Source organism: Hypanus sabinus, chromosome 3 (assembly GCF_030144855.1).
Source record: "Hypanus sabinus isolate sHypSab1 chromosome 3, sHypSab1.hap1, whole genome shotgun sequence".
Classification (NCBI taxonomy): Eukaryota; Metazoa; Chordata; class Chondrichthyes; order Myliobatiformes; family Dasyatidae; genus Hypanus; species Hypanus sabinus.
In genome coordinates this window covers 173,547,982-173,563,223 of record NC_082708.1, presented here as the reverse complement: position 1 = coordinate 173,563,223, position 15,242 = coordinate 173,547,982, and the positions used below count along the sequence as shown (strand labels likewise).

Here is a 15,242-nt window from a genome sequence, read left to right as displayed (position 1 = left end):
ATCTATCCCCTTCATAATTTTAAATACCTCTATCAAGTCCCCACTCAACCTCCTATGCTCCAAAGAATAAAGACCTAACTTGTTCAACCTTTCTCTGTCACTTAGATGCTGAAACCCAGGCAACATTCTAATAAATCTCTTCTGTACTTTCTCTATTTTGTTGGCATCTGTCCTATAATTCGGTGACCAGAACTGTACACAATAATTGTATATAATCTACCCATGGCAAAATCAGAAGGATGGAGAAATGTGTAAATTTGCCTCCTTTTGATTGAGCCATGTTCTCCCTTCCCCCACTAATTCTAGTTGTCTATCCCTTCACCAACACGTTGCAGTGACCAGCACCCTACCCCAGAAAAAGCAGGATCTCCCAGTGTCTACCCATTTTAAGTCCACTTCCCATTCCCATTCCAAGTATGTCCATCCATGGCCTCCTCCACTGTCATGATGAGGCCACTCTTTGGTTGGAGGAACAACACCTTATATTCTGTTTGGGTAGCCTCCAACCTGATGGCATGAACATTGATTTCTCAAACTTCTAGTGATGCTCCCACCCCTCCCCTCCACTCCTTCACCACGTCCCATCCCCTTTTCCCTCCCTCAACCTATCTCCTTGCATGTTCATTAACTCCCTCTGGTGCTTCTCTCCCCTTTTCTTTCTTCCATCGCATTTTGTCTCTTTCACCAATCAATTTCCCAGCTCTTTACTTCACCCCTCCTCCTTCAGGTTTCACCTGTCACCTTGTGTTTCTCTCTCCCCTCCCCCCACCTTTTTTTCTCCAGTCCTGCCAAAGGGTTTCAGGCCGAAACATCAATTGTACTCTTTTCCAAGAAGCAGCCTGGCTTGCTGAGTTCCTTCAGCATTTTGTGAGATATGTCATCATATGACATGTCTAAATGCAGTTTAGTGAGCATATTACATGATTAAAATTCTGACAACTTTTGTTGTGAGTCTATTTACCTCTTTTCATAAAGACAGCTTTACCCACTCAGCTTCCCAGCATTCTCTTTTATTTCAGATTTCTAGCAACTATTATGTTCTATATTCACAAAATCTTCAATTTGTGTCTCCCCCCCCCCACCCACATCTGCCTATCCTCTGATTGTACTACTTCCAGACAGATTAGCTGCCATTAACAAACCTTCAACAACTTCCGGTCAATGCCAATATTGGCCTTCAATTGTGCCGGAATCTATTCAGGATATTCCTTTTGTTTTCCCCATTCTGCTTCTTTTCTGTACATTTAAACATACCTGTTTTCTATTATTTTCAATTCTGAAGGAGGGTCATCAACCTGACTTGTTAACATTTCTCTCTCTCTCTCCTTGGAAACTGTCTGAACTGCTGAGTATTTTTAGTATTTTGTTTTTACGTTGTGGTTTAACCAGCTCTCTGCTGAGGAGATTAGAGAAAATAGAACCAAAGGCAGTATCAAAGTTGATTTCACATGAACATTTAAGCTGGAAACACTGATAGGAGCATAACCAAAAATAAAGAAGGGGAGTCTTCTCTCAACTAAGTAAGGCAATGTTGAACACGAGTGTCTATTTGGAATAAGAAATAGCAGAAATAACCAAATGTAGGATTCCATCTTGCTGTGAAAATCCTCAATGAACTATTAGCCTGTTATTATAGATAAAAGGCTGTTTTTAGAGACAGTTGGTAACAAGCTGCCTGTAGCTACCTTCACCTCCAATAGAGTACTAGTTTAAACAGTAGCATTGCCATCAAGTGTAAAACAAGAGCTCTTCAAAACCAATCCAGATCTGGTGGGCCTAGCTACAACAATGCAGTGGTCAGGTTAATTGGTTAGTGTAAATTATCAGTGATGTAGGTGTGAGAATCATGGTGGAGTGAAGTGCATGTGACAGAGAACAGTTTACAGGGTTAAAAAGTTGGGGGAAATGGGACAGATAGAAGTGCTCAGGAAAACTGTCACAAGCTTGATTGGCCAAATGGTCTCTTTTTTGTTAATTCAAATATGAGATTAATAATTAGAAGGAGTCCAGATGAAGAGTCTCGGCCTGAAACATTATCAGTTCATTCATTTCCAGAGATGCCGCTCGAACTGCTGAGTTCCTCTAGCATTTTGTATGTGTTTCAAATAACACATAACAAATAAATAGTATTTCAAGTTAAAATAATGAAGTAAAAGAAATTGGAGCATCACAAAACATAAAAAAGAAACTGCAACTCAGTCAAAACGGAACTGGGCATCATTTTGTTGATTGTCTTTGATACACACACACACACTTCTGTTAGTGTGCTTACAGCCCAGCATTAGAAAAAATATGTTTCTGTAGAAATGAGTGCGCTGTGGAATAATTATTCCCCCACATGGGTCACATATTCCCAGGTTAAGAAACCTTTCACTATTCAATCCAACTGTGTGCTGTTCCCCACATCATTGTGACTGCTACTCAAATCCCATGCTGTTCATCCCTATGACCTCTGTGAGTGAGAGTACAACTTGATCCCAATTAGTGTCAAAGCAGGAAGAGCTTGCTTCAGTGAAGACACAAATCTGTTAGTTTACACACAAGTCACCAAGGTCAAATCACAGTGTTCCAATCGGGATACCAGCCCAGGTAATTTAAAGTACTGAACCACTTTTGAATACAAACACAGTACAATGCAGTTTGAGGAAATTTCAAGGCCCTACTCAGATACCAAGATGAAGACTTTCTCAAACAGAATGAGGAAAAGAGTGAAGGCATTTTCCACACTTCCCTTCATGACATTTCCCTCCCAATACGTGAAATGAAACAATAGTTATCCCATTTCTTTCATTCCCAAGAATTGTTGCTCAGATATCAAGAAATAACTCAGATCAAAATTGAAAAGAATAAAACTATACCTGCCGACGCAGATCTCTGGTTTTCTTCGTCATTTTCTCAATGGCGGCATTAAGAGGGTCTCCTTTCTCCTTTCTCCCAGTCTGAAAGAAAAAAATATATAATTAATATCATACCCCTTCATTTGTTCACTAAACTTATCAACACAGTAAAGGTTTATTATTTGACTAACCATTCAAATATGAACTTCACCTGAGCAAATTGATTCCATGAACTTGGTAAACACTATCAGCCATACATGAACAAAATAATGTATGATAATTATTCTGTTTTTATATGTCACCTGTTGTAAATCACGAACTCAAAAATTGGTCCTTTCTCTAGTAGACAAATAACCTGCCACAATAGTCAGTGGTTCAAGAAAAACCACTAAGAAAACGATTAAGAAATCATTATGGAAGAAAAGTTATTGGTGCTTGTATACTACAAAAGTATTCTCCAAATCTCCTGTAACATTGTTGGGATACCTGTTGTAACCCTGTTAAAATATCAAACCTCTTTTGGATTAGCAGGTAATCTATATGGAAATACATTCTAAATTCTTAAACTGATGTTCTGAAATTACTTTATATATAAAGGGAAAAATCAAAAAATAATCAATACAAAGAGCTGTTGAAGTGTGAAATATTTTGCCACAAGTGGCGAACATTGACTAAGTTAAAGACTAAGTACTTGAAGAATATGAAAGGTCATAGAAAGAACAGAAAATAAACAAGATCAATCTGAAGACGAGCATAAATTCTACAAACACTGAAAACAGAGATTCTTTATTTCCAATCTAATCTTTTTGTATTGCAGTAAAAGTCTTTGCAGAGAAAAGATTGGCATACGTTTGGTTCAAGTATAACATATTTGTACCTGTATTGTATTTTTACTATATAGCGTATCCAAATATTACATAACAGACATATCTAATGTCTGTAAAGCACTGTTATAGTATCAACTATAAGCAACAATAAATTTGAAAAATATAAAGCCAGTCCATTAATTCATGCAATGTGTGGGTATGGGAGTCAAAAAACAGTCTGTACAAATAATCTACTGAATACTTAAAGGCCTACATAGTGAATGTGGAGAGGATGTTTCCTATAGTGGAGGAGTCTCAGACCTAATGGCACAACCTCAGAATAGGAGAATGTCCCTTTAGAACAGAGAGGAGGAGGAATTTCTCTAGCCAGAGGGTGGTGAATCTGTGGAATTCAGAGGGCTGTGGAGGCCAAGTCATTGGGTACATTTAAAACAGAGGTTGATAGGTTCCTAATTAGTGAGGACATCAAAGGATAAGGGGAGAAGGTAGAGAATGGGGTTGAAAGGGATAATAGATCAGCTCTGATGGAATGGCAGAGCAAAGTCAATGGGCCAAATGGCTTAATTCTACTTCTATATCTTAGGTTCCTTGCCAAGCCATTTGGATAATACTTTATTCAACTCTCAGCACTAATTAAGTTTTATTTTGGTTGAAAGGACTGCATTGAAAGTTTGTAATATGCTTCCTCACCTCATCTTTAGTTCCTTTGCCAATAACTTACAATACTATGAAAAAAAAACCTACATTTGTCAGCGTGACATCTTTAGGGATGCAAATGACAACTAATTCTTTCAGGTGTTGTATTCTTCAGAATGAGTCCTAATAGTATTGTGAAATGTCTTACAAATAACAAGGGTTGGTTTATTTAGTGCACATATTACTTAGAGTCTGCACAGTACAATGATTGTTTTTCTCTCTCTGTAAGCAAACTGCAAGTGCTAAAAATGTTGACATCTCTTTTTTGTGAGGTATCGTGGCCTAGTTGCATCTTGGAGAAAGACAGCTACACCCAAATCCAGTACTGCTTGTCCTGCCCCACACTGTGTGCAGTAAACACTATTTCCATTAAGTCTTGAGTTTCCACACAGGCAATTTTTGTTCTGTCTACAAACCAGAAATGATGGTCAACTTTGCCTTCTTGTCTGCCTCCTATGTCCCAAAGGCAACGGGTTGCTATCATTCAAAATCTATTTATACTAACCATATATTTCCTACTAGGCTACAACCAGGGGAAGTAAAGTAAAATATCAAGTCTGCTAGACTATTATACATGTCAACAAAGATATTGGTCAGCAAAGTGAAATATTCCACACTCAAACCTAATGAAATATGTCACTTTTACTTCAATGGAAAACTATGTCAGATAATTCCATTAATTCTGTTTAACAAAGCACACAATTTAAATATATATATATATAAACACACAAAATAAGTTTATGACTAATAGAAATTTATAACCATCCATCATGGTAGTCAAGAGAGAGCAATTCTAAGTAATTTGGCATTATTAGTACAAGTTCCACTACATACATATTGTATTACAATTTTATGCTTTCTGGAAAATTAAACATAATAACCACCAGGAAAGTTAACATCTAATATTAACTCCACTTAACAAAATACTTAGAGATTCTATGTAAGTATTTCAAATTGCTGGAGATTGACTTTACTGACATGCATGATTGTGTACCAGCTAATTATTTTGTTTAATCTTTCCCTGTTAGTAATCCAATAGAAAAAAAAGTTGTTTGTACAATGGAATTAAAATATTTTTAGACTGCTTAAGGAAGTCATTGCCTTCCAATATCTCAAATCTACCAGCAGCAGAGCAGGTCCAAAATTATCATAAGTGGTTACAATTCTTCAAAGTTTGAAAATAAAAGTATTATTGGAAATCCTCACAGTAAAAACAGTTTGTTTAAAGTGGCAGGCTCTAGTTTAATCTTGCTATCTGGTTGGAAATTCTGAGAAGGCGGTACCCAGCCTGCATTGTATCAGATTATTTGAATCTAGATAGATGGGATGTCGAAAGGATTTTTTCAATAGTGAGAGAGTCTAAGACCAAAAGACACAGTTTCAAAATAGAAGGACATCTCTTTAGACAATGATGAGCTGGGGTTTCTTTAACAAGAGTGTAGTGAATCTGTAGAATTTATTGCCACCTGTCGGTATGGAGGCCAAATCATTGGGTATATTTAAAGTAGAAGAGTGATAGGTTCTTGGTTAAAGGTTACAGGGAGAAGGCTGAAAAATGGGGTTGAAAGGGAAAATAAATCAGCTATGATTGAATAGTGGAGCAGACTCAAAATTCACCGTATCCCTTCATGTCCTGACTAATCAAGAATTTATCAACTTCTGCCTTAAATATACTCAATGTACTAAGTATACTTGTTTGCCTCCCAGGTCCGAAAATCTGTGATGTTTCAGAATGTATCCACAATATCATAAAAAGGGAGGGGGAGCAGCCAAAAGTCTTGGTACATCTCAGAACCAACGACACAGGTAGAAAAAAGGCAGAGGTCCTGTAAACATAATACAGAGAATTAGGAAGGAAACTGAGAAGCAGGACCTCAAAGGTTGTAATCTTGGGATCACTGCTGTGCCATATGACAGTTAGGACAGGAATTGAATCAGGTTTCAGATAAATGTGTTGTCGAAGAATTGGAGCAGGGGCAGGGAATCAGATTTCTGGATATTTGGGATCTCTTCTGATGCAGGTGTGACCTGTACAAAAGGGACAGGTTGTATTTGAATCAGAGGGGGGCCAATATCATTGTGGGAAGCTTTGCAAAAGCAGTCAATGGGGTTAAAACTAATAAGGCAGAGGTATGAGAACCAGGATGATATAGCTGAGGATGACCCAGCAGATTTACACATAGATGATGGGTGTAATATGAAGGACATCAATGATTGGGTAAAAAATACAAAGAGTTCAATTGTGCCACAGAGGCAACCTGCAATAGGGCGAAGAATGCCGGACTGAAGGTGCTGTATTCAAATGCACATAGCATTTGGAAATAAGGTGGATGAACTCATGGCACATTCTGAGGTTGGTCAGTATGATGTTATGGGGATCACTGAGTCATGGCTGAAAGAAGGTCATAGTTGGTTGCTTAATATCAAAGAATATTAAAGGATCAAAGGATATACTTTGTATCAAAAGGACAGGCAGGAAGGCATAGGCGGTGGTGTGGTGTACCATCATTCCAATATTCCTGATTGAGAAGTTATAGAACCTGGGCCTCTGTAACTTCCCTGGCAATTGAATCCCCAACTTCCTAACCAGAAGACCACAATCTGTGCAGATTGGTGATAATATCGCCTCCTCACTGATGATCAAAACTGGTGCACCTCAGGGGTGTGTGCTTAGCCCACTGCTCTACTCTCTCTACACCCATGATTGTGTGGTTAGACATAGCTCAAATACCATCTATAAACTTGCTGATGATACAACCATTGTGGATAGACTCTCAGATGGTGGCGAGAGGCCGTACAGGAGTGAGATATGCCAACTAGTGGAGTGGTGTCACAATAACAACCCTGCATTCAATATCAATAAGACGAAAGAGCAGATTGTGGACTACAGGAAGGATAAGACCAATCCTCATTGAGGGATTAGAAGTGGAGAGAGTGAGGAGTTTCAAATGGCTGGCTATCAAGATCTCTGAGGACCTAACCTGGTCTCAACATATTGTTGCAGTTATAAAAAAGGCAAGACAATGACTATACTTCATCAAGAGTTTGAAGAGATTTGGTATGTCAACAAATACACTCAAAAACTTCTATAGATGTACCGTGGAGAGCATTCTGACAGGCTGCATCACTATCTGGTATGGAGGGGCTACTGCACAGGACCAAAAGAAGCTGCAGAGGGTTGTAAATTTAGTCAGCTCCATCCTGGGCACTAGCCTACAAAGTACCAAGGACATCTTCAAGCAGCAATGTCTCAGAAAGGAAGTGTCCAAGCACCCAGGGAACTCCTTTTTCTCACTGTTACCATCAGGTAGGAGATACAGAAGCCTTAAGGCACACACTCAGCGATTCAGGAACAGCTTCTTCCCCTCTGCCATCCGATTCTTAAATGGACATTGAACCCTTGAAAACTACCTCACTTTTTTAATATATATTATTTCTGTTTTTTGCACAATTTTTAATCTATTCAGTATACGTATACTGTAATTGATTGATTGATTTTTTTTTCTTCAATATTACGTATTGCATTGAACTGCTACTGCTAAGTAAACAAATTTCATGACACATGCTGGAGATAATTAACCTGATTCTGATTCTACCGGTAAGTGATAGAATTACATCTTTAGAAAGAGGTGACATAGGATCAGAGAATGTTGAATCTTTGTGAGTGGAAATAAGGATGCTGCAAGGGTTAGAAAATATTATGGGAATCATATATAGGCCTCCAAATAATATATAAGAGGAGGGGTTGGGATTGCAGAGCAAGCTGGAAAGGGCACGCAATAAGGGTAATGTCACTATTGTAACGGGGGACTTCAATATGCAAGGAGATTCCTACAAGATGGCTTTTAGAGCATCTTGTGCTTGAGCCTACTTGGGGAAAGACTATGTTAGATTAGGTGTTGTGTTTATCTGGAACCCTTATGAGGCAATGATCATAATACGATTGAATTCATACGGCAATTTCAAAGACAGAAGCATAAGTCACATGTATCAGTATTGCAATGGAATAAAGGGGATTACAGAGGCATAAGAAAGGAGCTTGCCCAGGTGGATTGGAGGAGGATACTGGCAGAGATGACTCTAGAGCAGAGATAGCTGAAATTTATGGAAATAGGTCACAAAGTGTAGGATAAATTTATCCCACAGAAGAAGTTGTTCTCAGATGGTATGGGAAAGCAAGCATGGGTGACAAGGGAAGTTAAGGACTGCATAAAAGCCAAGACCAAGAAAGGCATATAATGTAGCAAAAGTGACTGGGAAGTTAGATGAATGGGAAGTTTTTTTTAGAAATCCAACAAAAGGCAACTAAAAAGACATAAGGAGGGAAATGATGAAAAAAGTGGGCAAACTTGCCAATAATATAAAGCATTAAAGGAAAGATACTGGCATGGATAGAGGAATGGCTGACAAGCAGGAGGCAGCGAGTGGGAATAAATGGGGCATTTTTTGGTTGGCTGCCAGTGACTACTGTTGTTCCTCAGGGGTCAGTACTGGGGCTGCTACCTTCACAATGTTTGTCAACAGTTAAGATAATGGAATTGATGGCTTTGTGTAAAGTTTGCAGATGATGCAAAGATAGGTGTAGTGATATGCAGTGCTGCGGAAGCAATGCAATTCCAGAAGGACTTAGACAAATTGGAAGAATGGGCAAAAAGGTGGCAGATGGAATACAGCACTGGGAAATGTATGATAATGCATTTTGGTAGAAGGGACAATATTTATTATCTATACTAAATTGGGAGAAAATTCAAACATCAGAGGTGCAAAGGGACCAGAAGATTAATTTACAGGTTGAGTCTCCTGTAAAGAAGGCAAATGCAATGTTGGCATTTATTTCAAGGGGAAGAGAATATAAAAACAAGGAGATAACGCTGAGGCTTTATAAATTACCAATCTGACCGCACTTTGAGTATTGTCAACAGTTTTGGGATGTGTTGTCATTGGGGCAGGCCCAGAGTCCAAAGAAGGTTCACAAGGATGATGATAGCAGGAATGAAGAGGTTAACATATGAAGGGCGTTTGGCAGCTTTGGGCCTATAGTCACCGGAATTTAGAAGAATGCGTGGGAATCTCATTGAAACTTACCGAATGTTGAAAGGACAAGATAAGGTGGATGTGGAAAGGTGGAGAAGATGTTTCCTATGGTGAGGGTGTCCAGAACATGAGGGCACAGCCTCAAAATTGAGGGATGACCCTTTAGAACAGTTAAGGAAGAATTATTTAACCAGAGAGTAGTGAATCTGTGGAATGCTTTGCCACAGACTGCTGTGGAGGACAAGACCATGTGTATATTTAAAGCGAAAACTGATAGTTTCCTGATTGATCGGGACATTAAAGGTTATGGTAAGAAGGCAGTTGTATGGGGTTGGGTGGGATCTGGGATCAGCCATGAAGGAATTATGGAGCAGACTCGATAGGCTGAATGGCTTATTTCCTCTTCTATGTCTTATAACTGACCTCCACAAACATCTGTAACAATGAATTCCACAGATGCACCACTCTGTCTAAAGAAATTCATTATCATCTCCATTCTAAGTGAACATCCCTCTATTCTGAGGCTGTGTCCTCTGGTCTTAGACACTACCATCATTGGAAATATCTATTGAGGCCTTTTAACATTCGATAGGTTTCAATGAGGTCACCCCTCATTCTTCTGAATTCTAGAGAGTAGAGGCCCAGAGCCATCAAACACCTTTCAACCCCACAATCATTTTCCTGAAACTCCTTTGAACCCTCTCCAACGTCAGCATATCATTTCTTTAAAACTGCTCACATTACTCCAAGTGCGGCCTCACTAATGCCTTATAAAGTATTAACATTACACCCTAGCTTTTATATTCAAGTCCTATTTTTCTAATTTTTTTTCTCCTCTTTTGTTTCTCATTTATCTTCTATTTACATCAGAAGCTGATTACCATAAGACCATAAGACTATAAGACCACCTAGGGTCTCATAATCTTCATTTAGGCAGAATCAAATAAAAAATCGAAATGTCTTCCTCCAGAGTATTAAATGTAATGTCGTGTGTGCTTATGCCTCTTCCTGCTTGAGAATTCACAATTTTTTCAATTATTCAAAGCTTTCCTCATTTAATGATTGCCTTCTGCACTATGTTGGCAATGTCACCAGGTTGTAATACTCAGTGACCACTAAGTCTGTCTGAATCCCAGGTTCTGGGAAACAAAGTCATGAATCAAATGCTTGTCACTCAGGTCTGTCATTGTGGTCTGGTATTTCTTCTTAAATTCAGCCAAGTACAGAAAACATTCAGACATCACTCAACCAATGCCACACAGGTGAGTCCTTCTCTGCTGCAGTTCTTAATTAGTTGAAGACAGAAATCCTTGGCAGCCTTCATCGCAACAGAACAGAGAAAAAAGTGTCATGTTGTGTTCACCCGTTTCATTGACCTACCCAACCGGCAGTTTGGGTAATCATTAGCTCTTCTCCAATCACAGATTAATGTTGCTGCTTGATTACATATCTGGAAGGTAGTTATTAAAATTGCATTAGATCTATAGCACTTATAAAATGGAAGACTGACCACTGCACTCTCGGTGCATTTTGTTAACCCTACCCTTTTTGGAAATTCCAGGACTTCGTTCTGTATGAAACAAACAAAACCAAGAGCACGAGTAGATTATTTGGCATTTCAAGTATGCTCCACCATTCAATATATTCATGGTTGATCATCTATTTCAATACCATATTTTGCTACCTCTCCAAACTTCTTGATGTCTTTTACAGTCTATAGATCAATTTCTTTCTTCTAATAATACCAGTTTCCCCATCTACTGTTGTGCAAACCAGAGCAAAGTTCTTGGTTTATGGATTCATAAACCCATAGACCAATCTCATAATCACCGATGTCAAAAGTGGAAAGAAGTCTGCACTGTTTTAAAGTATCACCGAGGCTCTCCTAAGTTATTAATATTTGGACTGTTTGAAGATACACAGTTTCAGACTGCCCAGATGCATCTCTGAACTCAGTGTGATATTGTGTCAATAATAACTTCATGATGCCCAGAATGCTTTACAGCTAAAACAGTAGTTTGACATGGAGTCACTACTGCACAACAAATACAATTGCAAAAACTGCACAAAACAAAAATATACTGAAATTGTACCTGTATGGATGGCAATGAATGTTATATAAACCTATGAAGATACAAATGTAAAAGGAGTCAGGCATCTGTTGCTCTAAGTTCACAGCACATATTAACAACAGGTTTTCAAGTTCTTTAGATAGAGTCATACTGCACTACAGCACAGAAACAGCCCTTCAGCCTTTCTAGTTCATACCAAACCGTTATTCTACCTTGATCAATCAACCTGCACCCAGACCATAGCCATCCATACAACTCCCATCCAGGTACTTATCAAAATTTCTCTTAAAAGTTGATACTGAAATGGCACTCACCACTTCTGCTTGCACCTCATTCCATACTCTCACCTCCCTCTGAGTGAAGAAGCTCCCCTTCATCATTTCCTTAAACATTTTGATTTTCCCCCCTTAACCTATGACCTCTAATTCTAGACTCAGCCAACCTCTGTGGAAATACCCTGCTTGCGTTTTCCCAATCTAAACCTCTCATAATTTTGTATACCTCTTTGAAATAAGGGAATAGATAAAAACAAATAGAGTACAATAAGTTCATGTACAAGAGAGCTACTGTGCAGGATTTGTTAATTAGCTTTTGTATAGCTATTAAGACTGTAAATAATTTATGGAAAATTGATGCACAGAGATAATTATAAACATTGAGTGTCTCTTGTTGATATAGGAATGACATAATGAAAAATTATAAATAAAAAGATTTTCCATTAGCAGTCTCCATATAAACCAAAAGTAACCAAAACTATACAAATTTATAATGAGGCTTTTTTGCATATTTATATAAATTTATGTTCTTGGTAATTCAAATAAACTTTTTATTACATCGTGTTCAAAATGCTGAATTAAATGTATTTGTGGTGACTCAATTACCAGAATGTACACACATACAAACAGATTATCTCATACTATAAATACAATGCATGTATCAGGAGATAAACTTCTAGGGTCAATATGTGTGTATGACAGACATTAAATGAGATTGTTTTTATTTACAGTTTCATGTTCAATTTCTAATTAATGAGAATTAGGAATGATAATGGTTTGAAAAGTAAATCTGGACCCACTGAATTATTTACTTTGGCAAGGTCCATTTCACCAGCATGCTGTTGTGCCTTGGCAAATTAATGAAATAAAGCAAACCTGCCTTCCCTGTATTACTGCAGCACGCTGTGCTTCAAATATTCCTCCAAATTCCCCTTGAATGAAATTGTCCTAAATTTAAAACCATAGCAAAATATTCTGCAGGTTTTCAAGGACAGTTAGGCAGCCTTTCGATGATGTTGCAGCAGAATATAAAGGGTACTATGAATTCTCCAGGTCTGGAATCTCATCTTCATTCATTCTCAGTTAAAATACTGAAATGATCACTCCTACCTAAATCACATGATAATAAGTGGAAATATTCTACCTTTAAGGATCAAAACTCATGACAATAAGAAACACATTGTCATATTCATAACTGTCAAATCAAGATATCTTTCAGATACATCAAATGAACGTTGGCACTGTAGTGATCTCCGCATCTTCTTTCTCTAATCCCCTGAAGCCCCTGTGTCATCTTCCTGTTGTACTCCGATCACAAACACTCTGTTTTCCCTTTCTATTTCTATTTGACAGTTTCAATAATTCCTTTCTCCTACCAACTCACTGAATTCCTCCAGTAGATTGCTGATTACACCAGATTCCAGAATCTGCAGTCTCTTGTGCCCTATTACATCTATGTACTCTCTCGTTTCTCTTCTGACACAACCTCTGAGCTCGTTTCTCTCCCACACATCCGACACTCGTAGGAAGTGTTTTCCCTCTACAACTTCCTACAACGTTTCCCTTACCCTCTTTCTCTCTTGTACTCTGATTTATGTTTTGTACCCAGTTTCAAAGCAGTGTTATTGTCTTCTTTTTATTTCCATTCTTATTGTAGACCCAGAGTTCTTTCTCGTGCATTGCTCTTCAGCCAGTTTTCCACTTTATTCTTTCATTGTGGTCCTATTGATAACTTCTGCCCTACCACATGCAATCCTCAATCATGGGCCACCTGTCCTTGCTCTTAAAATAAGTTGGTGCCACTATTTCTTTCTTCCTCAGTAAATAGGGATGGATGCCTCCCTAACATCAAGTACATTTCAAGAGGTAGTGTCTCAAGATGGCGGCATCCATCATTAAGCACCCTCACCACTCAGGACACCCTCTCATTACTGCCATCAGGGAGCCCGAAGGCACACTCTCAATGTTTTAGGAATAACCTCTTCCTCTCTCCCATCAGATTTCTGAATGGTGCATAGGCCCACAAACACTACCTCACCACTGTTCTTTTGCCCAATTTATTTTTTTGTTGCAATTTATAGTGTTTTTATATTTTTCGCTGTACTGCTGCTACAACACAACAACGAATTTCACAACACATGTCAGTGATAATAACCTGGATTCTGATTTTGTTTCTTTTTCTCTTCAAATAGAAATGGTGTAAGGCAAATTGCTTGAAAATCCAAGGCATGTTCTCCATGTTCTGTCTGGATGGAGTCTGATGCATAAATGTCCATCACCATGGTCGGTTTGACAGCCACTGGAAATATGATCACCTACTTGCTCTGCACTTAGAGTGGGGTTACAGCAGTTAATAGATTTCAGTGACAAAAGTGCACAGTGTTGCCATTTTCATCCTTTAGCGACAACTGTAGTGCCCGTACAACTGACACCACTGAGCCTAATTCTATGTCCAACTCACTGAAATGGAGCATGAACCTGCTTACTCAGATGTGAGATGCTCTCACTGAGTCAAAGCTGCCAATGATGGTTATACTTAGCTGGAGAGCAGCTAGGTGTGAATGTTTTTGTTCAGCTTCTAATCAAATGTTTTTAAATCTAAAATCCTGTCAAGGAAATTCACTCCTTCTGCTAAATTCTCATCTTTCTCGCTTAGTTGTGTGCCAGATGGCATTGAATTGGGCACTGGAAGAAAATAATGATTACATTAAATGCTCTCAACAATATCACAGAAAAATCAAAAATTTAGTTTTATGCCTTTTAATTCATACATAAAACTGAAAATGTAATTACACTATGTTTATGCAGTGAATTTATAGTGATATAATTGTTCAAAATATAATTTTAATAGCTTATTTCAGCAAATGCTGTTTCAGATATTTCCCAGTTACAATCATTACCTGATCTCCTTGTTACACAAATTATGTATTCTCTTTTTCTGCAAATCCTTTCACATGACATCGATAGCAAAATAACTATTTTTTTACTTGCTTTGTAGGTAACAACACAGAAAGATTTTGTTAAGGGTCACTCAAAATTACAGTGAAGCTTCATGATAACATGCAATTTAGAAACCATCTAGAGTGCTTGATATGTGGTGGGATTCACTTTGCTTGGCAACTGCAGCATTTGATTTTGTACATAAGAAAGCAAACTCTTGACTTTAAGAACAAAATGTAATGCATCTATATTTTTCTATACCATTGAATTTGCTTTGTATCCTCACCCATTAACCAGGCCGATGAATACTGGTGGGCCAAATACTTCATACCTGAATGTCATGTGAACACCCAATCATTATGAGATATGTCTCCGTATTGTGCCAGTTCAAGATACAGATTATCCTGGTGGCATTCCTCCATGGCTCAACACATTGACGTGCCCACACACTGTGCAGCAAAGTGGGAAGCAGGCAATTTTTTTTCTTCCTACAGTTCCGCCCACATATGGAGTTACCAGTCTCAGATAGACTGCGTAGTGGGAGGTGAAGACATGCACAAT

The 15,242-nt window shown here is 38.3% G+C and overlaps 1 protein-coding gene across 3 annotated transcripts in view; it reads right to left on the bottom strand.

The window, feature by feature from the left end:
- The window catches only part of ctnna2 (catenin (cadherin-associated protein), alpha 2), a 1,188,004-nt gene that overhangs the window by 616,470 nt on the left and 556,292 nt on the right, over positions 1 to 15,242 (bottom strand). For all 3 annotated transcript variants that reach the window (XM_059963425.1, XM_059963426.1, XM_059963427.1), the window contains one exon: positions 2,859 to 2,939. In XM_059963425.1, coding sequence (XP_059819408.1) covers positions 2,859 to 2,939 — 81 coding nt within the window. The remainder of the gene's footprint in view (positions 1 to 2,858; positions 2,940 to 15,242) is intronic.